Genomic DNA, 26,424 nt, shown 5'->3' on the forward strand with positions numbered 1-26,424 from the left:
TTATCAAATTCATATTTAACTGAGTGTCCTATATGCTTATTTGCAAAATCTGGCAACCAACAAAGAACTTCCTGAAAGTTGAGATATACAGATAGAAGAGCTCATATTAAAGAAAGGTGTGGAAAGGTTGTCAGGTATTGAAACTCTAGTCTGAAGGGAAGACATGACAGAGAGGATGATGAAATTAGTGGGTGAACTGATTGAATCTGTTAAGGTCATGTCTAGGTACAAATGCTGTCTGTCATTAAAAAAGTTTAAAGTATTAAAAAAATTCAGTGCTAGTGATATTATACAACATTATGTATTTCTTATTATTATTATTATTTTTAAAGATTTTATTTATTTATTTGACAGACAGAGATCACAAGTAGGCAGAGAGGCAGGCAGAGAGAGAGGAGGAAACAGGCTCCCTGCTGAGCAGAGACGGGGGGGGGGGCGGGGGGGGCGCCCATTCAGGGCTCCATCCCAGGACCCTGAGATCATGACCTGAGCTGAAGGCAGAGGCTTTAACTCACTGAGCCACCCAGGTGCCCCCATGTAATTCTTAATCATGACCTTTTGAAGTCCTTAGAATTGTGTTATAATAAGATTTAAAAGCTCTTGGAATAGTCCAAGGGAGATTCAAGTGATTAAATCCCAACCAACTTACTGTTAATAGATAAATTAACTTTGTTTTAACATTGTGTTAATGAAACTATTTGAAACAATTTCTTTGGTTGTAAATAAAAGAAACCTACTTCTGGCTTAAGTATAAATGGAAACATTTGAAAGATATTAATGCATCTCATAGAACCCCAGAAGTTGAACACAAGATTTGGAAATGGAAAGGCTTTAATAGCAAGAGTTCATGTATTTCTGAATTTTTCAGTTAATCAGATTTTCAGTCTCCTCTCAGAGTTTCAGATTTATGAGAGAGAGAGAATTGGGTTTTGGCGGGAAGGGCAGGGCCATATAGTATCGCCCTGGTCTAACCACAGAGGACAGTTTCTGAGAGAAGTGAGTAAAGAGTTAAAAGGGAGTGCCTTGATACTATGAATATTTGTAGAACTTTCATTAATTCATACAACTTTATAGAGGGAATGCTAGATCTGATATGAGGGGATGAAAAATTACTTCCTATTTCTATTTCTTAAAAACACATATTTATTGCAACATATTTCATTTCCTTCTGGTGTAGCATTTAAGATCCTGTTTGACACATCGGTACCTTATGCTGTTGCCTAACTATTAAATGAGCAAGCCGTAATGAGTAAGGCTCAGATGGCATGTCTGTAAATGAGGACTTCTCGTTATGGTTTATTGCTCATCCGAGTAACCTCTTCTGAAAAAGTGAGTGGTTAGATAGTGCCAATCTATTTGATTTATTGGCAGACTGCTGGAGTGACAAATCTCTTAAGTTTTTCCTGCCCAGAAGTTGTTTGGTTATTATGTACGTTGAGGTTAGGTTGTGCTGTAGGAGACTAACATAAGATGAACACAAATAATTGTGGCTTTGTGTATTGCCCTTCCATGTAAATGATTTAGAAGTGGGAAGGCTAGAATGGTTATGGTGACTCTGTGGTCCTTCCAGCATCCTGGTTCCTTCTACCTCTGTGCTTTTGATTTTGTAGGCTGTGACCTTCCTGTTCATTGTCCAGATGACTCCAGCCAGTTCATCTGAGTTTCAGGGAGCAGGACTGAGTTAGGAAAACAAGAGAGGGTTGATAACTAACAGCCTCTACTACAACTTGTCCATTCTCCTTCCCTGCCCTTGATCTTCTGGTCAAGACGTCTTCTTTTGGCTGTGTCCACGTGATTGTATCCTTCTGATACCTCTCTTTCTGGCTTTTTCCATTTTGCTAAAATATGTAGGTGTATCAGTCTCTACTTTCCTTTGATGAACCTTGGGAAAATTGGTTTATTGTTCTTTATGATTTCATCACTTAGAAATGCAGGAAAGTGCCTGTCATATTGCCCTCTTAGGAATGTTCAGTAATCTAGCTCCATAAATAACCTACTTGGTTCCTTTGTCAGGCACTGTGTTAGGTGCTGGGATTCTGAAGAAGTCACAGTTCTGTCCTCATGCTAGCTGAGAACATCTTGTATAAAATGGATAAAAAGAGGAACAACAACTGAATTAGATACTTCAAAAATGTTCTTTGAAAGCTGAAAAGTGATGTCAGTGTAGGTTGGTATTTGTGATAAGAAATTACATTATTTTAGAGCTTTATTGAGGACCTTACATGTGGTAGTTACTCTCTATTTTACATTAATGAGAATCCAAAATATCAAAACTAGTCAGATGTTGATACTTTGTATTTCGCTGATTGAGGGACATTTTGGTTCTGCCCCACACCCAATATTTTGTTTTCCTTCTTCCATTGTATACACAGATTCACGTGGACAGTGTAGACACATCTAGGCTTATACCGCATAAGTCTTAACGGCAAAAATAGCATCAATTCATATGTTCAGTTACATATTTTTAGACATTATTTTGTGGGATTTTTTGTGTTAAAATAGTTTTTGAAAATGTAATATAAAATGATTTCACAATCATTTGTATGAATGTATCATTCGTTAATTACTAGGAATGTATTTTTACTACTCTGGTTTTCTAACATTTAACAATGGCTGAGTGAAGGAGGTTGGTAAAGATGATGAGAAATGGCAGAATATATCAATCAGGTAAGATGGGGAGCTCCCTGAATAGATGAAAATAAATGTGTTTCGGCTTAGTTTGTATTGAAAATAATGTGATATCAGGAATATGGTAGTCTGACTTAAGCTGGGAGACAGCTCTGGATGTATTTTATTTTAAATAAAAAGGGATTATAGTTTAGAGCTCTAATTTCATTAGTTGGGTATCTTGAACCTTTGGCTTCTGGTATTAAGGATTATGCAGTAGTTAATGCTCAAGACTTCCAAACAAGTGTGTGTGTTTAATATGGAGGAGGAGTTTATTACAGTGAACTGTTTATGACTGTAAACCTCTTTTTTACATTGGTGCATTCAAATGGAATGTTTGTCATAGGACTGATTTATTAGATTACCTACCATTTTCAGGCTACCCATACACTGTTGACTTTTTTTTTTAGGTTTTATGTTTGGCTTATGGTACTAATCATACAGAAAATACTTTATTTTATTTTATTTTTTTAAAGATTTTATTTATTTATTTATTTGACAGAGAGAGAGACACACACACAGTGAGAGAAGGAACATAAGCAGGGGAAGTGGGAGAGGGAGAGGCAGGCTTCCTGCTGAACAGGGAGCCCGATGTAGGGCTCCATCCCAGGACTCAGGGATCATGACCTGAGCTGAAGGAAGACATTTAATGACTGAGCCACCCAGGCGCCCCCATATAGAGAACATTTTAGATCAAGTACAATGGAAAGCAGTATAATGTTTTATGAACTCAGAGTCATATAGATTGGGGGTTCTCATCCTAGTTAGCTTACAAGTTCTGTGACCTTGGACAAGTCACATTACTTGATTTATTCGAGTTTGGCTCTCTCTTAGGTAGAATAGGAATTATGTTGCTTATTTCACAAAGATTGTTTTAGAACTAGAACTAGTAGTGTATAAAAGTAGTGTATAAAAGCCCCTAACAGGCGTTGAATAAATCCCAGGCATCACCGACAGTGGCAACAGTAGTGATTTTTAGTCCCTTTTCCTTCATAACCTTTTAGAAAGAAATCAGGGCTAGGGAATTCTTTTACACAAGTACTTTCTGCTTTGTGATAGACACTGAGTAAAGTCAGCAGTGGTGTGAATTGAGTTTCAGTGCCAGGGGTTGGTTTCAAAAGCTGTTTAGAAATACACTTAACGTCTACAGTCTTGCCAGTTCCTTTGCTGAGTACTAGATGTGCGCTGGTAACAAAAAGACGTGCTGTTTAAACTCAGGTTGGGGAGGCAGACATTAAGACATCAAGAAATAGAAATATACAGAATTTCAGATGGCATTAAGTGCAGTGAAAGAAATGAATAAGATGTAGTAGCTTTAGAGTGAATTTAGGGGAAACCTCTCTTGAGTTAATTTAGTTTAAGACCTAAACATTGTATTACTTGTTCTATTGTGTTACCTGTTTTGCCCCAAAAGGTCCGGTTTCTGGTTCCACACCACTGTGGGTTTAAAAGATTACTGTGTAAAGCCAGGCAGTGAGTCAGGGGAACAAGTAGTTAGTTTATGGTCTAGCAAGTAATATGACCTTGTGGAGTTGGAGTATAATTTTTTCTACACTGTTCTCAGTGTATGTTTTTATTTGGTGTTTCTCTCTGCCTTTTTTATTTTTTTCATGCCTTTGTGCCTTTGAAAGGGTGATTTTATCTATTCATAAATGACCCTGCTCTTTTCTCATTCTTAGTAAGACTCAGTTCAAGGTAACCTCTCCTTAGAAGGCTTTTTAGAAGAATTACCTTTCTAAAATGTAGGTCTGAGCATGTTATGTGTTTAAACCATCATTGGTTTCCAGTTGCCCTTTAGGAAAAAATGAAAAATTCTTAAAATGGCCTAAGGGTCTGTCATGTTGTAGCCCATTTGCTTTTTCAGTCTCATCTCTGATCACTTACTTGTAAGTGCCTTCAGTAAGTGTTCGGACTGTGGGATCTTGGCTTCATGGTGGTTGTTCTTAGATTATTAGAAGTTGTCCAATTCAGCTGCTTATTTTAAAAATGGGCTTTCTTTCAGAGGAGAGAGGGGTAAGGGGATGGGCAGAATGGGTGAAGGGGAAAGGGAGATACGGGCTTCCAGTTTATGGATGCTCATTCTCTCTCTCTCTGTCTCTCAAATGAATAAGTAAAGTCCTTTTTCTTTTTTTTTTTTTTAAGATTTTATTTATTTATTTGGCAGAGAGAGAGATCACAAGTAGGCAGAGAGACAGGCGGGGGGCGGGGGGAAGCAGGCTCTCTGCTGAGCAGAGAGCCTGATGTGGGGCTCGATCCCAGGACCCTGAGATCATGACCTGAGCTGAAGGCAGAGGCTTAACTCACTGAGCCACTCAGGCCCCCCCGCCCTTTTTAAAAGAGGTTTCTTGGGGTGCCTGGGTGGCTCAGTCACTTGGGTGTCTCATTCTTGATTTTGGCTCAGCTCATGGTTTCAGGGTTAAGTGATAGAGCCCTGTGTCAGAGGTTTCTTTGAACTCTAAAATACAGTGATTTAAGCACCTACTTTTCTAGTTTCTAATTAACTGCCTGCCTCCTTCCTTTGGTTGTCCTTCTGTCCATCTGTCATCGTGCTTGGACAGTCATAATCCATGGGCTGAATGAAGTTAATATTCATAGAGGTGAGGTTGAGAAGATCAGCAGATTAGAAAGCCTGTAACATTCCAGTCTCCTTTTTCAGGTTACTAGTATCAGATTGTTCCGATTTATAATGATCACAGTGTGACGTTCTTTTTTTTTTTAGATTTTATTTATTTATTTGACAGACAGAGATCACAAGTAGGCAGAGAGCCTGATGTGGGGCTCGATCCCAAGACCCTGAGATCATGACCTGAGCTGAAGGCAGAGGCTTAGCCCTCTGAGCCACCCAGGCGCCCCCAAAGTGTGACGTTCTGGTTAATGACAGTTTCATATTAGGGAAGAACTCCAAAGGCAGGAGTGGAGCACTATTTGTACTGTATTTTTCTGTATTTCCTCTTACATGGGGGAGTGATAGCAACAAGCACTCACTCACTATTTTCATCAGTATTTAGATACATGAAAGGAGAGGCTAAGGAAACTTGGTGCCCACAGCTGAGTTCTTCCTTGTGTCCTGGTGGCAGCAGCTCCTGTGCACTTGAATTCCTCGGAAGAAGAGGAGAAATCTCATCATTAAGAAATGAATATTAGTTATGCTGAGCGAAATAAGTCAATCAGAGAAAGACAGTTATCGTATGATCTCTCTGACATGAGGAATTTGAGAAGCAGGGTGGGGAGTTGTGGGGGTAGGGAAGAAAAAAATGAAAGAAGGTGGGATCAGGAGGGAAACAAACCATGAGACTCTTAATCTCACAAAACAAACAGGGTTGCTGGGGGAAGTGGGGGTATGGAGAGGGTGGCTGGGTTATGGACATTGGGGAGCGTTTGTGTTGTGGTGAGTGCTGTGAAGTGTGTAGGCCTGGTGATTCATAGTCCTGTACTCCTGGGGCAAATAATACATTATATGTTAATAATAATTTTTAAAAAAGAAATGCGTATTAGGCATCTGGTTAGTATAATGCTGTGTACAGGAATGTGGCAGATTTGAATGATTTCCTTTTAATAGTTCCATTGCAGTGACATGGCCACGTGGAGTTAATTATGCTAAGCAGGAGAAGTCAGTCAGAGAAAGGCATTTCATTTCTGTGGAATTTAAGAAACAAAACACATGAGCATAGGGGGGAAAGAGAGAGAGAGACAAAGGCAGGAGATGGTCACCAGAGGGGAGGTGGGTGGGGGGTGATTTAAAGGTGATGGGGATGAAGGAGGGCGCTTCTAATGAGCACGGGGTGTTGTGTAGAAATGTTGAATCATTATATCGTACACCTGAAGCTAATACTATTACACTGTATGTTAACTAACTGCAATTTATTTCCTTATTTACTTATTTTTTAAAAGATTTTATTTATTTATTTGACAGACAGAGATCACAAGTAGGCAGAGAGGCAGGCAGAGAGAGGAGGAAGCAGTCTCTGCGCCGAGCATAGAGCCTGAGCAGAGAGCCTGATGGCGGGGCTCGATCCCAGGAACTTGGGATCATGCCCTGAGCCAAAGGCAGAGGCCTTAACCCACTGAGCCACCCAGGCGCCCCTACTTACTTATTTTTAAAGATTTAATTTATTTGACAGAGCACAGGCAGGGGGAGGCAGAAGGATAGGGAGAAGCAGGCTCCCCACTGAGCAAGGGAAGCCCGATGGGGACCCCGGGACCCTGGAATCATGACCTGAGCTGAAGGCCGATGCTTAACCAGCTGAGCTACTCAGGTGCCCCCACTAACTGGAATTTAAATAAAAATACATATAAAAATAGTTATAGGATGATTTTTATTGTGCATTTTTTTTTTCTCTTCATTGGTTAGTTCTGACTGGGTTGGAGCAGCAGATAGCTGTAAGGTGATGACTGTGTCAGGTACTGTGCTGGGCATTTTTTGCAGGGGATTTGTTTTGGGGCTTTTAAAAAAAAATTACACAACTAGTTTAGTTAGATGTTTTTATTCATGTCAACTTTGCACTTGAGTAACTGCTCATAAAAAAAGAGCTTGCCTGAGGCCACCACACTCAAGTGGCGGAGGTAGTATTTGAACCCAGGTCTGCCTGGCAGAAAGCTTCTGTCTCTTTACTACTTCACTACTCAGCACTAAAGACATCTTTTTCCTTCCTGCATATGAATTTTACTGCAGGGAAAGGAGACACAAATTAATCATATTAAAATGGAACTCTTGGGGCTGCCTGGGTGGCTCAGTGGGTTAATTAAGCCTTTGCCTTGGCTCAGGTCATGATCTTAGGGTCCTGGGAACGAGCCCTTCTTTCTGCTTAGCAGGGGGCCTGTCTGCCTCTCTGCCTACTTGTGTCTGTCAAATAAATAAAATCTTTTAAAAAAATAATAAAAATGAAATAGAGCTCTTTTAGTTCAGATTCCTGAGATGTGTTCTGTTCTGTCCTGTCCTTGGTGTGAGAGGTTGAGGTCGTAGATGGGGGCGTTGGGGCAAGGCTGTTGTGAAAGGAAGTTACAAGGAAACTTGACATCTGCATCACCTTATGCTGGCTCTCATGCTGTTGAGATGCCTGTGATTTTCTTTTTTTACTCTTTCTCTCCTCTTTCCCCGTTCTGTTAGTTGGAATGCCCCTTTGTGACATTCGCTGCACTGTGAATAAATTACGTCTTTCCTCATTGATGGACGGTGAGCTCAGTGAGAGCAGGGCTGTGTGTATCTTGCTCAGCACCTTTGGTGCTGAATAAACATATTCCTAGTTGTCCAGATCTGTTTGGTTCCTGGGGTTGGATAGTGGGTTTTCCTGGGGTTGGTTACTGGGTTAGGATAACAAGGGATACTCTTACTGGTGGAGTGACCGGAAAAGATCAAAAGATAGGAGTTTTGGAATATGGAGCAGAAGGAAGGAAATAGAAGGAGGGGGGAAAAGAAAAGGGTACCGTTGATAAAGAGGGTGGGGGGTTGTTGTAGGTGTTCTCACTGCAGGACGGGAAGCTGCAGTTCCGTCACGTAAGGCAAAGGAGCATGCAGGTGGCTTGTGTGGAAGGCCAAGCCAAGAGCTTGTGCTGGAAGACGTTGGCTGTGTGCTCTTCACTTCAAGTTTGGGTGGATTAGGACCTGATTTTTAACAGCTTTTACTGGCATTTGTGTGACATTTATTAATGATTTTTTTCTCATATTTCTGGTCTGCTTAATCCAATACTTAATTGGGAAGGAGACTGGTTGCAGAGTAGGAGGAATCCTAGCTAAAAGAAATGGTTTGACATCCTTAACCACATCTAAAGACTCCAGGCCTCTTTTTTAAAGTCGAGTGGACTGATGGGAGTAGGGAGCAAAGTTTTAAAACCTTACATGGTTTAGCCGCCCCCCCTTTCCTTCTTTATTTATTTTTATTATTTTTTAATTATTTTTTAAGATAGGCTCTTCTTCCAATGTGGGGCTTGAACGCACGACCCCAAGATCAAAAGTCACTTGTTCTACCTACCAACTGAGCCAGCCAGGCGCGCACCCTACCCCTGCCTTCTCTTCTAATCTCAGGTCTTCCACTCCTCTTAAGCTTTGACATCCTCCTTCCTTACTGCTTCTCAAACCTGTCCAGGTTCCCTGCTTTAGGACTTTCTACGCTCGTGCTTTTTTTCTTTCTGGTACTTTTCCCATAGGTACCCACTAACTTGCCCTCTTACCTTCAAATCTCCAATGTCATGCTGTGTCTGAGGTTTTCCTTTGACCTCTGTGAAAAAACACGTCCCCTGCCCCCCCATACCTCTGCATTATTTCTTTCTGTACCATCATCTGGCATTCTCTGTGTCCTGTCTACCCTCATTGGAAATTTAAGTTTCATGGAGGCGGGGACTTGATTTTGTTCATTGTTGTATCTCTAGTGCCTGGAACAACAGTGCCCAGAACTAGCACTTCCCTTCTACGTGGGACAGTATTTCCATTGTCTCTTTGTACCATTTTTCACTTAATCTTAATTCTTCCTATGTTTTTGAGGTTCCAGCTCAACTCCTAGCTCAGAAAAGGCACTTTTAATCATCTCCTAGTAGCTGTTGTGTAGAAACCAATTTTCTGTATTTACTTCTGTGAAGTGACTTGACATGGACTTATTTGATCCAGCTCTGTTTAAGAGAATCCCTTGGAAAAATGTTGATAACCCACAAGCATGTGTTAGTTCCTAATGTTTTTTGTTTGTTTGTTTTTGTTTTTATTTGTTTTAAAATTCTAGGAATTGAAGCCATTTTTTATGAAGGAAGTCGGCAGTCACTTTGATGATTTTGTGACCAGTCTCATTGAAAAATCAGCATCACTAGACAATGGTGGGTGTGCAATCACAAGCTTTTCTATTCTTGAAGGAGAGAACAACCACAGAGCTAAGTAAGTATGAGTATTAGTTTCTTTTGGTGCAGACATGTTCTCTGATAATGCTCTCAGCGATTAGAATCTGGACTGCAGTAAAAATGCCTGGTTTCACACCGTGGTGCCACTTTTTATTAGGTCTGTGTTGCCTTGGGCAAATTAACCACTTGAAAGGTGGATTTCTTCTTCTTTTTTTTTTTTTTAAGATTTTATTTATTTATTTGACAGAGATCACAAGTAGGCAGAGAGGCAGGCAGAGAGAGGGGGAAGCAGGCTTCCTGCCGAGCAGAGAGCCCGGTGCGGGGCTGGTGTGGGGGCTTGATCCCAGGACCCTGAGATCATGACCTAAGCCAAAGGCAGAGGCCCAACCCACTGAGCCACCCAGGTACCCCGGGTTTCTTCATCTTAATATGAGGATTATAATAAATCCGTACCTCATATAAGACTGTGTTGACTTACAGAACAAAAGAGCCAACATTTGTTGCACGCTCTACATTTAAACCATTGAGTCCACGAGGTAGGTACCGGAACTGCTTGCTGCAAATTAGGATGCTGAAGTGTGGGACATTTACATGTCCAGGATCGTACAGTGGGTATTGGAAGCCAGAGCCTTGCTCAGGAGTCCATGCCCTTTGTCACATCAGTAAAGTGCCTCTTTTTTGTCCAATTATCCAATACTTGCAGTAAAGTTCAATGCAGTTGGTGTATATGTTTCTAATTGGTCGGGCATCCAGAGCAGCAGAAGGAAAGCTATCAAAGCCCAATATACGCTAATTGCCATTCTGTGCTCTCACCAGTTTTATGCTCCAGTGGTCTCTGACAGTCATGTTCTGGATTACAGTTTGACCACTAATAGTTGACAGAGTGGGTGGTTGTGCCGAAAGCCCTAAAAAAGGTAATAATGCTAGATATTCACTATGTGAGATTTTAGTAACTGGAGGCAACCTATAAGATCAGGAGGCTGTTGGGGATTGTTGGGAGTCCTTTGACATTAGGGAGGGTGAAGGTCTCATAAATTTTCGTGCAGTTTCAGAGGACAGACCAGTAACAGCCTGTGAACTAGAGTATGGCTAGAGGCCTATCTCTGACCTTAGCGATGTTTAGGAGAAGGAAAAGGGGTGTTTGATGCCAGGAATGCATTTCCACAGGGGCCGGGCTGCGGTGTGCTTCTGAGCACCGCTCTCCTGGGGTGTGCTTAACATCTCTTCCTTCTCACCAGATCTGCATGTATCTACCTCATTGCATTTTTCAGGAGTAAATGACATGCATAAAACCCTTCATACCTGGGTCAGAGTGAAAAGGTGCTTTATTACATGCTGTAGTTGGTAATATTCTTTCTCTTATGCATAGGTTTAAATGTCTTAAAATACTTGAAGTATTTATATTTTATTTTAATTTTTTGCTCTTCCTAGAGATTTCAGAGCACCTCCAGAACATGGAAAGGTTTTTGTTCTAAGGCAATCTCTCTTAGAGTGAGTATTTTTAGTTGCTTTTATTAATTATAAGTTTGAATTAAAAACTACTCTGATTATTAAAATCACTGCTTAATCTATGCATGTTTAGTGAGTTTGTTCTGAATTCATGGAAATCATTAGTTTTGGTACTTAATGTACATTTGCTGTCTTGCTCCTCCTCTGTGATTTTCTGGTTCTATATGTAGTTTCAAAGGCGGGGTTAGAGGTGAACATGGTTATCTGTCCTCTGACAAATTTCTTGAAGTCGTATATACAGAAAATTGGTTACCCAAAAAGCTAGAACAAGCATTTTCTAATTAGGTATACCCCTCATGAGTGTTTTGGTGTTGCTGTTTCTTGGTATATTATGTATTTTTTATCTCTTATTTGGCTAGCCAGCTTAGAAACCTGATAGTTTTCTCAGACTTACTTTAAAACCCTGATTGTATGAATTTTATAGAGAAAATTAGGCAGTATAAATTACTTATGGGACCTCATGTGTGAACTGAAAAAGATGTGCTTTGGGTAGGCAATTAATATTTCTTTTGTACTGTTCTCTGAGTAGATCATTTATTTATTTACTCAGTCATTCCTCAGAATACTGCTGCAGTGTCACCTGTGTTAGGATAGGTCATCTGAAATAGTTGGGCTGGTGAAAATTACCTTGAGTGTCTTAATGTGCTTATTTATTTATTTGTCAGTGAGAGAGAGAGAGAGAGCACAAGCAGGCAGAGTGGCAGGCAGAGTGGCAGGCAGAGGCGCAGAGAGAAGCAGACTCTGCTGAGCAAGGAGCCCGATGTGGGACTCGATCCCAAGACCCTGGGATCATGACCTGAGCAGAAGGCAGCGGCTTAACTGACTGAGCCACCCAGGCATCCCATAATGTGCTTTTTAAAAAACAACATCTTACACTTACCATAGTTTACTTTCTGTATGCCACCTTAATCAATATTTGATGAGAAGGCCATATATCTAGGGGAAGATAAATTATTTTGAACATTATAAGATTGTAATGATAGAATTGTTCTATATGAAAAAAAGAGCACTTAAAAAAAAAATAAGTTATTTATTTATTTACTGGAGAGAGAGAGACAGATAGCCAGAGACAGCAGGAGCAGGGAGTAGAGGGAGAAGCAGGCTCCCTGCTGAACAGGGAACCCATGGGTGGGGCTCAGTCCCAGGACCCTCTAACCATGACCTGAGCTAAAGGCAGATGCTCAACCGCCTGAGCCACCCGGGCGCCCCTAAAGTATACTTCAATTACAAAACTTTTTATTTTTTATTTTTTAAAGATTTTATTTATTTATTTGAGAAAGAGAATGAGAGCATGAAAGCATGAGAGGAGAAGGTCAGAGGGAGAGGCAGACCCCCTGCTGAGCAGGGAGCCTGATGTGGGACTTGATTCCAGGACTCCAGGATCATGACCTGAGCTGAAGGCAGTTGCTCAGCCAATTGAGCTACCCAGGCGCCCTTAAAGTATACTTGCATTACAAAGCTTTTTTTTTTTTTTTAAAGATTTTATTTATTTATTTGATAGATCACAAGTAGGCAGAGAGGCAGGCAGGGCAGGGGGTGTGGAGAAGCAGGCTCCCCGCTGAGCAGAGAGCCCAATGAGGGACTCCATCCCAGGACCCGGGACCTGAGCCGAAGGCAGCGGCTTAATCAACTGAGCCACCCAGGCACCCCTACAAAGCTTTTTAAAAGAGATTTTATTTATTTTAGAGTGTGTGTGCATGCGCCAGTTGGGAGAGGGGTAGATGGAGGAGGGAAGCAGAGTCCCTGCTAAGCACAAAGCCCTGCCAGTGCCCTGCTGGAAAGAAAGGCTAAAAAGAACAATACCACCTCACACTAGTTAGAATGGCTAAAATTAACAAGACAGGGAATAACAGATGTTGGCAAGGATATGGAGAAAGGGGAACCCTCTTTATTTATTTATTTATTTATTTTTAAAAATTTTTTAAAAATTTATTTATTTGTTAGAGAGAGCGAGCGAGCGAGCACAGGCAGACAGAGTGGCAGACAGAGTGGCAGACAGAGAAGCAGGCTCCCTGCCGAGCAAGGAGCCCGATGTGGGACTCGATCCCAGGACGCTAGGATCATGACCTGAGCCGAAGGCAGCCGCTTAACCAACTGAGCCACCCAGGCGTCCCATGGGGAACCCTCTTAACACTGTTGGTGGGAATGCAAGCTGGTACAGCTCCTCTGGAAAACAGTGTGAGGTTCCTCAAAAAGTTAAAAAATAAAGCTACCCTACAACCCAGCAATTGCACTATTGGATATTTGCCCCAAAGATACAGATGTAGTGAAAAAGGGGCACATGCACCCCAATGTTCATAGCAGCAATGTCCACAATAGCCACAATGTGGAAGCAGCTGAGATGTCCTTCAACAGATGAATGGGTAATGATGTGGTTCATATATACAATGGAGTGTTACTCAGGCATCAGAAAGGATGAATACTCAACTTTTGCATCAACATGGATGTAACTGGAGGAGATTTTGCTGACTGAAATAAATCAATTATCATATGGTTTCAGTCATATGTGGGATATAAGAAATAGTGTAGAGGACAGAAGGGAGGGAAAACTGAATGGAAAGAAGTCAGAGAGGGAGAAAAAACCATGACAGAATCTTCACTCCAGGAAACAAACTGACGGTTGTGGAAAGGGAAGTAGGTGGGGGGATGGGGTAACTGGGTGATGAACTTTAAGGAGGGCGCATGATGGAACACTGGGTATTATATGCAACTAATGAATCATTGAACACCACATCAAAAACTAATGATGTACTTCCTATATGTTGGCTAATTGAATTTAAATTAAACAAAAAATTTTTTAAAAAGGCTAAATCTCTACCACGACTTCTGAGATCATGACCTAAGCTGAAACCCAGAGTTGGATGGATGCTTAACCAACTGAGCCATCTGGGCACCCCCTCAAAACATTTTTTTTTTTTTAAGATTTTTTATTTATTTATTTGACAGACAGATCACAAGTAGGCAGAGAGGCAGGCAGAGAGAGAGGAGGAAGCAGGCTCCCTGCTAAGCAGAGAGCCCGACGCGGGGCTCGATCCCAGGACTCTGGGATCATGACCCGAGCCGAAGGCAGAGGCTTTAACCCACTGAGCCACCCAGGTGCCCCCCAAAACATTTTTCTAACCAAGGAAGTAAAACACATATTTTATGGCTCAGGTTGATTTTTACTGGAATTTGAAGATCCTTAATCCAGGGTAATCTAAAATATCCTTGAAAAGTTAATGTAGATGTGAGCACACATCTTGGCAAAAACAAACTAAAAAAATTTGTTTTAGTGAAATACAAAAAATTACCTCTCCAAGAAAATGTCATCTGGAAAGTCATTGCTCTATTTTGGAAATAGCCCTGTTTTAATCAAATAAAAAGATAGGTGAGGATAGAAAATAATAGTATTTGTAAATGGTTAAGTTTATAGACATGTAGGGTAGTAGTTGGATTATAGAATAGCACTTAATAGTAGTTAGGTATAGGGAGTGGAATGTAATATGATTAAAGACAAACACTTGTTAACATTTGGAATAGCTTTTGTGTTTCCTGTTTTGCCTACCTGAGAAGCACTCACTTTTGGCAGGTTTTAAAAAATACTCCCCATTTGCTCTAAGTGTTTGATATCCATACTGTTCTCTAGGGGTAGTATCATTTTATTGGAAAGAGCCTTACCCTAAGCTTTTACATTCAGTTTTTACCTTGGCTGTGGCATTTATGGTCTGTGCTTCACATTTAATACTCTGTGATTCCTCTTGGAGATGTTTAGTCATGATTACTATTTGAGGGTGGGTTAAGAATGTGGTGAACTGCTTTAAAGACTTTAATGTATGGTGCCTTAAAATGAAATATAATTTCATTTGTTCGAACTGTATTTACAGTGAGCTGTTTGAAGTGGACCACATCAGAACAATCTATCACATGTTTATTGCCCTCCTCATTCTGTTTATCCTCAGCACACTTGTTGTAGATTACATTGATGAAGGAAGGTAAGACAAGAAAAAAGACATTTGGCTAGTTGATGCATGGGGTGTTGGGAGTTTTCATGGTATTTAAATTTTGGTAAATTTTGGTGTTTCGGGTGAATTTGCTTCAGAAAATCGCAAAGCAGCTGATTGGAGGGTGAGATTCTTTTCTCCCGAAAAGGACAACTAAAAGGAATATTTTACTTTTATTTATTTATTTATTTTTACCTTTATATTTAAAATGGTCTATTTTAGGAGTCCATAATTAGTAGTTTCTAAGTAATTTTCCAGGTGGGAGAATTTTGTATATATGATTTAAAAATTTTCTCACCGTGGTATGCATTTCAGGTTATTATCAAAAATAAGTAGCTTATTAGAATTTAATGTTTGAAAACCTTTTTTTTTCTTTTAAAGATTTATTTTTGAGGGAGAGTGCGTGCATAAGCATGTGTGCATGAGTTGGGGGTGGGGCAGAGGGTGGGGGTGGGGGAGAGAGAGGGCGGTGGGGAGCAGTCTGAAGCAGACTCCAGATTGTGGGTGGAGGCTGACTCGGGGCTCGATCCCAGGACCTGGAGATCATGACCTGTGCTGAAATAATCAGACACCCAACTGATTGAGCCACTTAGGTGCCCTGAAAAACTTTTCTCTTTAATACAAAAGTGAAATAAAACTTTAAAAATGACTGGTAATCATCCACCAAATTATGTACATTATTAGAAAATTATATTTTGAGGTAATGGTATAATAGTGTATTGATAGATTTTTGTATTCTTACTTCTGAAAAATCATATATATATATATTTTTTAAAGATTTTATTTATTTATTTGACAGAGAGAGATCACAAGTAGACTGAGAGGCAGGCAGAGAGAGAGGAAGGGAAGCAGGCTCCCAGCTGAGCAGAGAGCCTGATGCGGGGCTGAATCCCAGGATGCTGGGATCATGACCTGAGCCGAAGGCAGAGGCCTTAACCCACTGAGCCACCCAGGCGCCCCCTGAAAAATCATCTTTTGAACATAGGTGATTGCTGTTTGAATACTTTTATGTATTAGATTATCTTAGAGTTTAAATTTTATTAATGATAGACTCTAATCACTGCTTGAAGTTTTATTATTTAGGTTATCTTGGTTATCTTATGTTCAAATACTGTATTACCTTAGGGCTTTTAGAATATTTATTGTTGGGATATGTTGTGAAGCAGAGTCTTAGAAGCACCTTTTCTTCTCGTACAACTTGACCCTCATGACCACAATGGATTAACGTTGTTGTGTTTTCTAAGTTTGAGAGTTCTAGGTGTGAAAGTTTTGAGTTCTGAGTCAGTCAGTGCATATTGAAAATTTACTTTTGTGCTCTTTGTGCTTTTTCTCCCTAGGCTGGTGCTCGAGTTCAGTCTCCTGTCTTATGCTTTTGGCAAACTTCCTGTTGCTATGTGGACATGGTGTACCATGTTCTTGAGTACACTTGGTGTTCCCTATTTCCTCTTCCAACGTTGGGCGAGAGGTTATAGCAGGAGTACTCACCCAGTGGTCCATTCTCTCTTCCATTGCTTCCTTTTCATGGTCTTCCAGATTGGCATTCTAGGTTTGGGACCAACGTATGTTGTATTAGCATATACGCTACCGCCAGCTTCCCGGTGCATTGTTATACTTGAGCAGGTAAGGTTTTGAGGATTGCCCGATGCAATGCTATGTGTTGTTAAAATAGTAATACTGGTATTCTATTACTTTCAATTGTATTAGTTGGGTCAGTTTTCTTGTTAGTTCTTCATGCTATTATTTATAAAATTAAAGTTTTAAACGAGATCATCTCATGTCTTAAAAATTCATACTATCTTCAGTGTTCTTTGATTCTTAGTAATGAAATTATATTGAGCTGTTTAGGACGAATTCAGATCTTATTCTTGAACACTTTGTATTTTTATTTATTTTGTAGAAGTCATTTTTTTTTTAAAGATTTTATTTATTTATTTGACACAGAGAGAGAGATCATAAGTAGGCAGAGAGGCAGGCAGAGAGAGGGAGGGAAACAGGCTCCCTGCTGAGCAGAGAGCCCGATGTGGGGCTCGATCCCAGGACCCTGAGATCATGACCTGAGCTGAAGGCAGAGGCTTTAACCCATTGAGCCACCCAGGTGCCCCTGTAGAAGTCATTTAAATGATAAAGTTGTTTTGTAATTAAAAACTCTGCCTTTGAGGGGGCCCCTGGGTGGCTCAGTGGGTTAAAGCTGCTGCCTTCAGCTCAGGTCATGATCTCAGGGTCCTGGGATTGAGCCCCGCATCGGGCTGTCTGCTCGGCAGGGAGCCTACTTCCTCCCTTCTCTCTCTGCCTGCCTCTCTGCCTACTTATGATCTGTCTGTCAAATAAATAAATAAAATCTTTAAAAGAAAAAAAAAAAGAAACTATCAAAAAAAAAAAAACCAAACTCTGCCTTTGAGGTTATCAAATTCATTGTTTTGTCATATAAACTGTTCCCATCTGAATAAAGGATTTATTTTGTTTATACACGTTTCAGAATTTTTGGACTTAAATTGGCTGTCTGTTAATGCTCTGAAGGACTGTTTCAGGAGACTGTCTTTGAACAGGCTTTTAATTTCTTATTGTAATATAACTATAATATACATAATGCTGTTAGATGCAAAATAATTTGAGTAATAACTTGTCCTTCTTTATACTTTGTTTTTCATTTGCTTTATTCCATAAACATGAATTCGAGTTGGCGTATGCCAAATTAGGAAGTTCTTCATATGATTTAGTGCTGTTCTCGGGTTGCTTATAGGAGACAAGACAATGGCAGAAAGTTCATCTTTTTTTCCTCTCCCCTCCTTTCGTAGATTCGTTTCGTAATGAAAGCCCATTCATTTGTCAGAGAAAATGTGCCTCGGGTACTAAATTCAGCGAAGGAGAAATCAGGTATGTAATTTCGTTAGGTCAGGGATTATTCAATGGAGTATTTCAAACTTTGTATATAGTGGGATGGCGTTTTACATTCTGTAGATGTTATGTTGGATTTTAAAGATGTAGGATCCATATTGATTTGGAAGACTATCTCACTATTTCTTCATTGTTCCCTGTTTTGCCTTTGTACCTACAATTTAAAAACACTGATCACCAGAGTGTTAAGCTTTACCTTACTTTCATAGAGTGTTTGTTTTTTTTTTAAGATTTTATTTATTTATTTGATAGACAAAGAACACAAGTAGGCAGAGTCAGGCAGAGAGTCAGGCAGAGAGAGAGGAAGGGAAGCAGGCTCCCTGCTGAGCAGAGAGCCCGATGCGGGGTTTGATCCCAGGGTCCTGGGATCATGACCTGAGCCGAAGGCAGCGGCTTTAACACACTGAGCCACCCAGGCGCCCCTCATGAAGTGTTAATAGACTCATTACCCCCATGTGTGCTTACTCTTTGAATTGCTGCTTCAAACTCTAGAAGGTATTTCCAAGTCACAGAAATAGCTTAGTTTAGAGGGATTGGTAATACTGAATCAATATAAGGGTAAGAAGTCACTCTGGAAGATAAGGAAGAAATGATATGAGTTAAGAGAAGTCATTTTTTTACTCTGCTCTGTTACATGCTTGCTTATTTCTCCCTTTTAGTTTTGCCAGGAAAAACTGAAGAGTGTATGATCTAACCAGAGTTTTCCTTTTCCAGAGACAATTCCAATACCCACAGTCAACCAGTACCTATATTTCCTGTTTGCACCTACCCTCATCTACCGTGACAACTATCCCAGGTATTTGTTCTGTGAACCAGAAATGTGTTGAGCAGCAGAAGTGTAGCATGAATGAGGTGGGATAGGTAGGCAGGGGCCAGTTCATGTAGGGTTACAAAGAACGTAAAACGAGTTTTAACTTTCTTGCTGGCTTGGGAGAGCCCCAGATGGTGATTCTAGCAATCCAGTTTGATTATGGTAATTCTTGACAGAATTATACAGGCATTCCACATGGGAAAAACGATGTATTCTCTGTAGGGAAAACATTACGAGGATCTTTATTAAGGTACAACTTACTTTATTTAGAAAACTTACTTTGTTTCTTTCTTTTTAGGACTCCCACTGTAAGATGGGGTTATGTTGCTATGCAGTTTTTACAGGTGAGTTTTTTCTTTAATCACTAAGGTTTGTCGATTAGTAGGATACAGAGATTCAAATTTATAATAATAATTTATTTAGAGTGTTGGTAAATTCATGTCTACTGGGAACTTTAGACCGCTTTCTAAAGTCTTTTAAACTCTTTACCATTCCAGTAGATGGTGTTTGTCTTGCCAACGTCAAAAGCAATTTCTCAGTAAAAGAGTTTAAATGCTTTCTGTTTGGTTACTTTAGTAAGCATCTACATTACTTCCCCCCCCTTTTTTTTTTTTTAAAGATTATATTTATTTATTTGACACAGAGATCACAAATAGGCAGAGAGGCAGGCAGAGAGAGAGATCACAAGCAGGCAGGCAGAGAGGGGGAAGCAGGCTCCCCACTGAGCAGAGAGCCCGATGTGGGGCTCGATCCCAGGACCCTGAGACCATGACCTGAGCCGAAGGCAGAGGCTTAACCCACTGAGCCACTCAGGCGCCCCTCCTTACAGTTTTTTATTTTGGGATATATTGTGGGTATGTTACAGCTTCCCCATTGCCACCCCTGCCCTTCTCCATCAGAATCTTAAGTCCCAGGAGATCCATTTTAAACTTTTTTTTTTTTTAAAAGATTATTTATTTATTTATTTGATAGACAGAGATCCCAAGTAGGCAGAGAGGCAGGCAGAGAGAGAGAGAGAGGAGGAAGCAGGCTTCCTGCTGAGCAGAGAGCCCGACGTGGGGGCTCGATCCCAGGACCCCAGGATCATGACCCAAGCCGAAGGCAGAGGCTTTAGCCCACTGAGCCACCCAGGCACCCCGCCCATTTTAAACTCTTAATCTCAGTCGAACACCCATGTGGTAAAGGGTTGGGAGAAGGTTATGACAGAAACTAGCTGTGTAACGTCTCTGAAGGATTGCAGTCTGGCAGTCTTCATACTTAAGAACATATGAACATTAGTCTAAGGGTCACATATCTATCTTCCTTTGAAGGAAAAACAATCACTGTCTTTTCCTTATATCAGTCCATCAGTATTATAACTATATCTCTGTTATATTCCAGGTTTTTGGTTGCTTTTTTTATGTGTACTACATCTTTGAAAGGCTCTGCGCCCCCTTGTTTCGGAATATCAAACAGGAGCCCTTCAGCGCTCGTGTTCTGGTCCTATGTGTATTTAACTCCATCTTGCCAGGTAACATGGGTACTGGTTAATTTGGCCATTCATGAAGTTGTGAGGAAAAAAAGCTGTTGCACAGGCACACCTTTGATTTTCCTGCTTTTCGCTCTGAAGTCATCTGTACATCTGTCCTCATCTCGACTTCTTTCCGTCTGTTTTCATAAGTGAGTATCCTTCCAGGTTCAGCCCAGTCTTTCTCTTTGTCTTCTGCCTTTCATTCAAGTTCTGCTTTCTGTGGCTGTGGGTAGTCCATATTTATGCCTGATCTTCCAGTTCACTCTTCAGTCCATTGTAATTTTGCTTCGAATCCAACCAGGATGCTGATGGCCTTTACTGAAGTCTCTCCTGATTCTAAATCTGGTAGATGGTTTAGCCCTTACTTGGTCTCATCTCCATGAAGCATTGTTTGCGTCCACGGTGTGAAATTTCTCTCTTGCTACTCATTCTCATTCTCCTTTCTTTCTGGCCATTGCTCAGTCTCCTGACTTGATTCATATTTTTTTCTAGAGATACATGAGTGCCTATCACATGCCAGGGGTTGAGGACCTAGCAGTGAAGAGGACATAACATGCTCTTTACTCTCTGGAAGCTTGCAGTTTAATTGTATTTATAGTTTCCTTTACTTAACTCTTTTTTCTCTACCTGTCAGATGTTGGTCATGTTTTCTGTTACCTTCTTTCTTCCTTAACCTCCCTCCCAGACTCCTAGGTAACCCTCCCTGATTGCCCTCCCCTCATATTTACTCCAATAAATTATTTTATCTGTCCCTTTAACAGAATATGTATTAAATGCATATCTTCTTCACTAGGCTACGAATTCCTTGAGATCAAGGATTGTGTTTTAACAGTGAGCCAGTCTTTCCCATATTGTCTAATGCATAAGAGATGATCCATAAATATCTTTTGATATTTTTTGAATAAACAGGTGAATGAAAGGGATAGGCATAAAAATGGCTCTTTTGCAATGTAGTGTAGTAAGTAGGATAAGCAAAGTGCTGACAAACTTTATATCATATTGGACATGACATTTAATATTGGGTATTGAGAAATAGGTGTTTGGCAGAGAAGTAGTGGAAACCTGCTTCTAGGTAGTGGATGGAAGCGAAGGCATGGAGTATTTCAGAACGGCAGAAGTCCAGGTATGGACAATGTTTACAACACTGGAAATAGAGTCAGAGATAAGGTAACCTTGTCACTGGACATGTAGGGGGCTGTCTTGTGCATTATAGGATATTTAGCAATATCCTTCCTCTAAGAACTAGATACCAGTAGTACGACCCTTACCCCTTGAGTTGTGACAACGAAAAGTGTCTGCAGAATTGTCAGATGTTCTCTAGGGGGCAAAATCTCCCACAGTTTACAGTACCTCGTTTAGAGGAATGCATGAGGGCCATATGTTAAAGGGCTTTGGGTACCATGTTAAGCCATACATCCAGACGTTTCTATTAAAAATAGGCTGGGTCATTTGTTATCTATAAAACCTACTTGGCAGGAATTTAATGCTTTCTAAAATTAAAAACTTTGAAAAGAACATGGTGTCATCTCTTGAATGGGTAAGCTAGAACAGTACTTTTTATTTTACAGAATAATTCTAGCTTTTAAGCACATCATGACATAAAATTAACTGCTTTGCATGAGCTATTTGGAAAAGACTCTTAATATCGTTAATCTTATTTTTAGGTGTGCTGGTACTGTTCCTTACGTTTTTTGCCTTTTTACACTGTTGGCTGAATGCCTTTGCTGAGATGTTACGCTTTGGTGACAGGATGTTTTATAAGGTAATGCATACTTGGACTCCTTTCTTTTCACATTTTATTTGTGCACTTACATCCTCATTATTGAGTATTTGAACATCGTTGGCTACTAGCTTTTTTTTTTTTGGCTACTAGCTTTTTAGCATAAACAATTGTGAAGTTCTTTTTCCATAAGTTAGCAATATTAATTCTGAGATTCTGATGTTGATATACTTAGCACAGACTCATAGCCTTATCTTCTATCTCTAATATCTGTTCTCTTAAAAAAGCATATGGTTTCTGTTGGATCCTGTATTGGTGGGAAGGTGTGTGTTCAGAGGGCATGGGAAGGTGTGTGTTCAGAGGGCATCATGAGACTTCGCAGATCATTCTTTTGAAATTGGCTGTCTGGTGCTGTAAGAGTGATCTTAGCAAATTATTTAAGACTGTCGAATAGTTCATAAAGGAAATAACTTTTCCCTCCTTTATTTTGAAAGGCATCAATTATACTTAAATAGTATTCTCACACAGTTGGAATTAAGTTCTAGATGAGCCAGGGTGTTCATAGTGTTCTGTAATGCTGCGTAAAGCCCTCTAGGGTTTTGTTTGTTTGTGGTGGTTCTGGCAACACCCAGAGCCTTGCTCTCCTTTCTCCGAGAAATGGGGGTGTGGGTTGCAGCATCTGTCTGATTCCATGGGTCTGATATTAAGGTAAGGAGGGATATGTTGCAGGCAACCATTGTCTCACTCCGTGTACAATGTAAATTTTGTCATTTATGGTACCAGCGGGGCAGTTCTTAGAATTCTCTCCCTATGTTTTAGCAATGTAAGGGGATATATTGATCACTATTTAGGTGAACCTTAGATTTAATGATTCTCTATGTTCTGTATCTTCCATCATAACGTTTTTGATAATGGGACAAAGTGAAGTTAGGGACTTCATCATATATGGAACTAAAATTCATATATTGAGCACTAATAACCAAAATGCCTTTTAAGATTTTTCTGACATCAGTGTATAGACTAACAAATTGTCATAACACATTCTGGATATTATTTTGTGTGTGTATGTTCTTTAGGAATATTCAGGGGGTTTTGCTTTGGGGGTGTGTGTGTGTGTGTGTGTGTGTGTATAGTTCTAAACCTTTGTTTTTTTCCTCAGGATTGGTGGAACTCCACATCATATGCTAACTATTACAGGACCTGGAACGTGGTGGTTCATGACTGGTTGTATTACTATGCTTACAAGGACTTTCTCTGGGTAAGTGGCAAGATATAGTTGATGTGAAAGAAATAGAGATCCTTTTCCAGAAATTTTTTTTTTAAGATTTTATTTATTTATTTGACAGAGATCACAAGTAGGCAGAGAGAGGGGGGAAGCAGGCTCCCCGCTGAGCAGAGAGCCCGATGCGGGGCTTGATCCCAGGACGCTGGGATCATGACCTGAGCCGAAGGCAGAGGCTTTAACCCGCTGAGCCACCCAGGCGCCCCTCCAGGAAGTATTATTGTGCAGCTAGAAGTGGTCTTCATTTCTCTGTGGGCAATTTATGTCTTAAGACAGCTTATGCTTTGAACAGTACTGCTTAGAGACCAGTATGAACAGTGATGAGATCTAATACCACAGTTGTGCTCTGGGTTTATTTTACACAATTATGAAGTAAGAATGCATGGAGGCATCTAGAGAAGGTGAAATGATCCATCGGTAATAGATCATTTCTTATGAATCTCATTGCTAGTAAATAATCTCCCTCTAGCTTTTTTGGGTTTTTTTGGTTTCTCTGCTAAAGTAGGGAAACACTTAGTTTGGATTTATATCTCTTCATCGGTGATATGTTTCTTTGAGATATTCTTTAGAACAGAATGTTATGTAGACTGATGACTGTCATGATTGATGATCCCTGGTATTGCGGGTTTTGGTTATTAAGTAAGTCACTATTTGGCTAAGTGATTGCATGACATGGTGCAAACAGTGCTGTAGTCAAGCGTTCTTTCATTCATAAATGTGATGTCACTTACAAGGTCTGTAGTGCAGATGGAGAGGATGTGTGCCTTTTCCACCATACCATGTTACTCTAAAGGTTGAGATTTGATGTGTCCATTTATATATGAAAACTGTGTTTTCTCTACTGTAATGATTTTCAAATACAGGTTACAGGTAGGTTTTTGAAAATATGTCCAATTTTTTCAACATGAATGGTTTTGACAGTGCCTCATTTTAGTAAAATAAGGATTTTAAGTGTAGATTTTTTTTTGTAATTATTTACTACATTTGGATTAACCCAAGGAGTAGATTGGAAAAATCAAATATAAACATAATAAAATTGCCTCTAGCATGTGATAATTATAAGTCTTACATACAGTTGACTCTTGAACAACAAGTAGGGTAGGGGTGCTGACCCTCCCATGTAGGGGGAAAGTCTGTATGTAATTTTTTGAGTCCCCCAAAACTTAACTACTAATCACCTGCTATTGACTGGAAACCTTACTGATAAGATAAACAGTTCGTTAACATGCGTTTGTATGTTCTGTGTATTTTATGCTATATACTTAGAATAAAGTAAGCTAGGGAAAAGAAAATGTTGATAAGAATATGATAAGGAGAAATACATTTACTGTACTGTGCTGTATTTTTTTTAATAATTTTTAATTTTTTATTAACATATAATGTATCATTAGCCCCAGGGGTACAGGTCTGTGAATCGCCAGGTTTACACACTTCACAGCATTCACCATAGCACACATCTTCCCCAGTTGTACTGTGCTGTATTAATTGAATAAGTGGCCCCATGCAGTTCAAGCCTGTGTTGTTCAAGGGTCGGCTGTGTCTACTTTGGGCTTAATTACTTTTAAAAAAATTGCTTTTTCATATTCTCCTTTTACCCTAGTTTTTCACCAAGAGGTTCAAGTCGGCTGCCATGTTAGCTGTCTTTGCTGTGTCTGCTGTAGTGCACGAATATGCCCTGGCTATTTGCTTGAACTTTTTCTATCCAGTGCTTTTCGTGCTCTTCATGTTCTTTGGAAGTAAGTATCTTGGCCTGCTGAGAGTACTGAGGGTCACGCTGAAAGAAATGTAGATGATGACGTCTCAGGCAGGGTGGACAACTAGGTCATAGCAATAGCATTTCAAGGCAGTGTTTATCAGACAGTCACAGCATTGACTTTGAGTAATTAGCCACGCTCTGGCACACGGCGCTCACCCTTTGAAGAAGAGAAATGAACTTAAGTAGCCTCTTGAAGACTAATAACACTGATTTGGGAGGCCATGAAGACTATAAACAAGTTCCACACTCTGTCAGTGTTCACCCCAGAAAAACATGGACCCTTGTTTGGATGCGTGGAGGGAAGGACAAGTTCAAATATGAATGATTCCATGAAATATATTTCACCTGCTCTGAATATTCTCTGATTTCTTGTTAATCACTGATTAATAAATTTCAACACTTGAAGCTTCATTTTTTAAAATTTTTTAATTTTTAAATTTTTTTTAAAGATTTACTTATTTGACAGAGATCACAAGTAGGCAGAGATGCAGGCAGAGAGGGAGAGGAGGAAGCAAGCTCCCTGCCAAGCAGAGAGCCCCATGTGGGGCTCGATCCCAGGACCCTGGGACCATGACCTGAGCTGAAGGCAGAGGCTTTAACCCACTGAGCCACCCAGGCGCCCTGAAGCTTCATTTTTACTTACAGTACAAGTAGCCAGAATAAAACCTGTATACCCATAGTTGATGCTCATTGTGATAACAACATGATTACAGCACATGTCTGAGGCCCCTTGTTTCCTGATAGATGATGTTGTGATAACTATATATATATTTTTATGATTCTTTTATTTATTTATTTATTTATTTTTATTTTTTATCATTCTAACTTTAGTGGCTTTCAACTTCATTGTCAACGACAGTCGGAAACGGCCAATTTGGAATGTTATGATGTGGACTTCCCTTTTCGCGGGTCATGGAGTCATCCTGTGCCTTTATTCCCAAGAGTGGTATGCACGTCAGCACTGTCCTCTCAAAAATGTGAGTCTTCGGTTAGGCTGGAGTGGAAAAGTAACGTTTTTGTCCCCTGATTGTGAGGCTTCATAGGCAGTATTAAGAAGAAGAGTAGTGGAAGTGATTCTGAATTAATGCTAAGGGGAGGTAAATAAGGAGTAAAAGGATTAGGTTATTATCTGATCTTACTGTACTGGCTTTGAAATGTTTCTTCTCTTTGGTTTTCTTTACATTGAATGTTCCTAGTTCTTGGTTCTCTCTCTCTCTCTTTTTTCTTTTTTTTTTCTTTTTCACTGTGTTCTGTTTTGTTTTGTTTTAAAGGGTCCTCTGATTTCCTTCCTGTGTCCTGAAAATGTAGGTGTTCTGCAGGGTCTTCTCAGTGGCATGTATACGCCCCCTCTGCCACCACCTAACATACATGTATTTCTTCCCTCTTCCTTCATAGAATAATAAACTCTTTGTGAAAATGTCCAGCTATACTCCTTTGCCTAAGACCCCATTTCCCTTGACCTTTGTTGTTGT

At 40.1% G+C, this 26,424-nt stretch overlaps 1 protein-coding gene across 2 annotated transcripts in view; it reads left to right on the plus strand.

The window, feature by feature from the left end:
* The window catches only part of SOAT1 (sterol O-acyltransferase 1), a 74,531-nt gene that overhangs the window by 46,050 nt on the left and 2,057 nt on the right, over nucleotides 1–26,424 (plus strand). Inside the window, exons 4-16 of one of the 2 annotated variants that reach the window (XM_080823874.1) lie at nucleotides 9,378–9,526; nucleotides 10,921–10,980; nucleotides 14,862–14,969; nucleotides 16,316–16,598; nucleotides 17,774–17,852; nucleotides 18,588–18,669; nucleotides 18,983–19,028; nucleotides 20,065–20,194; nucleotides 21,859–21,956; nucleotides 23,074–23,172; nucleotides 24,797–24,932; nucleotides 25,784–25,929; nucleotides 26,224–26,365. In XM_080823874.1, coding sequence (XP_080680000.1) covers nucleotides 9,378–9,526; nucleotides 10,921–10,980; nucleotides 14,862–14,969; nucleotides 16,316–16,598; nucleotides 17,774–17,852; nucleotides 18,588–18,669; nucleotides 18,983–19,028; nucleotides 20,065–20,194; nucleotides 21,859–21,956; nucleotides 23,074–23,172; nucleotides 24,797–24,932; nucleotides 25,784–25,929; nucleotides 26,224–26,352 — 1,545 coding nt within the window. In that variant the 3' untranslated portion in view covers nucleotides 26,353–26,365. Of the gene's footprint in view, nucleotides 1–9,377; nucleotides 9,527–10,920; nucleotides 10,981–14,861; nucleotides 14,970–16,315; nucleotides 16,599–17,773; nucleotides 17,853–18,587; nucleotides 18,670–18,982; nucleotides 19,029–20,064; nucleotides 20,195–21,858; nucleotides 21,957–23,073; nucleotides 23,173–24,796; nucleotides 24,933–25,783; nucleotides 25,930–26,223; nucleotides 26,366–26,424 lie in introns of those variants that run through there. The other variant, XM_080823875.1, reaches the window with a different exon arrangement.

The sequence above is a fragment of the Martes martes genome (genome assembly GCF_963455335.1).
Source record: "Martes martes genome assembly, chromosome: 15".
In the NCBI taxonomy this organism is placed as follows: Eukaryota; Metazoa; Chordata; class Mammalia; order Carnivora; family Mustelidae; genus Martes; species Martes martes.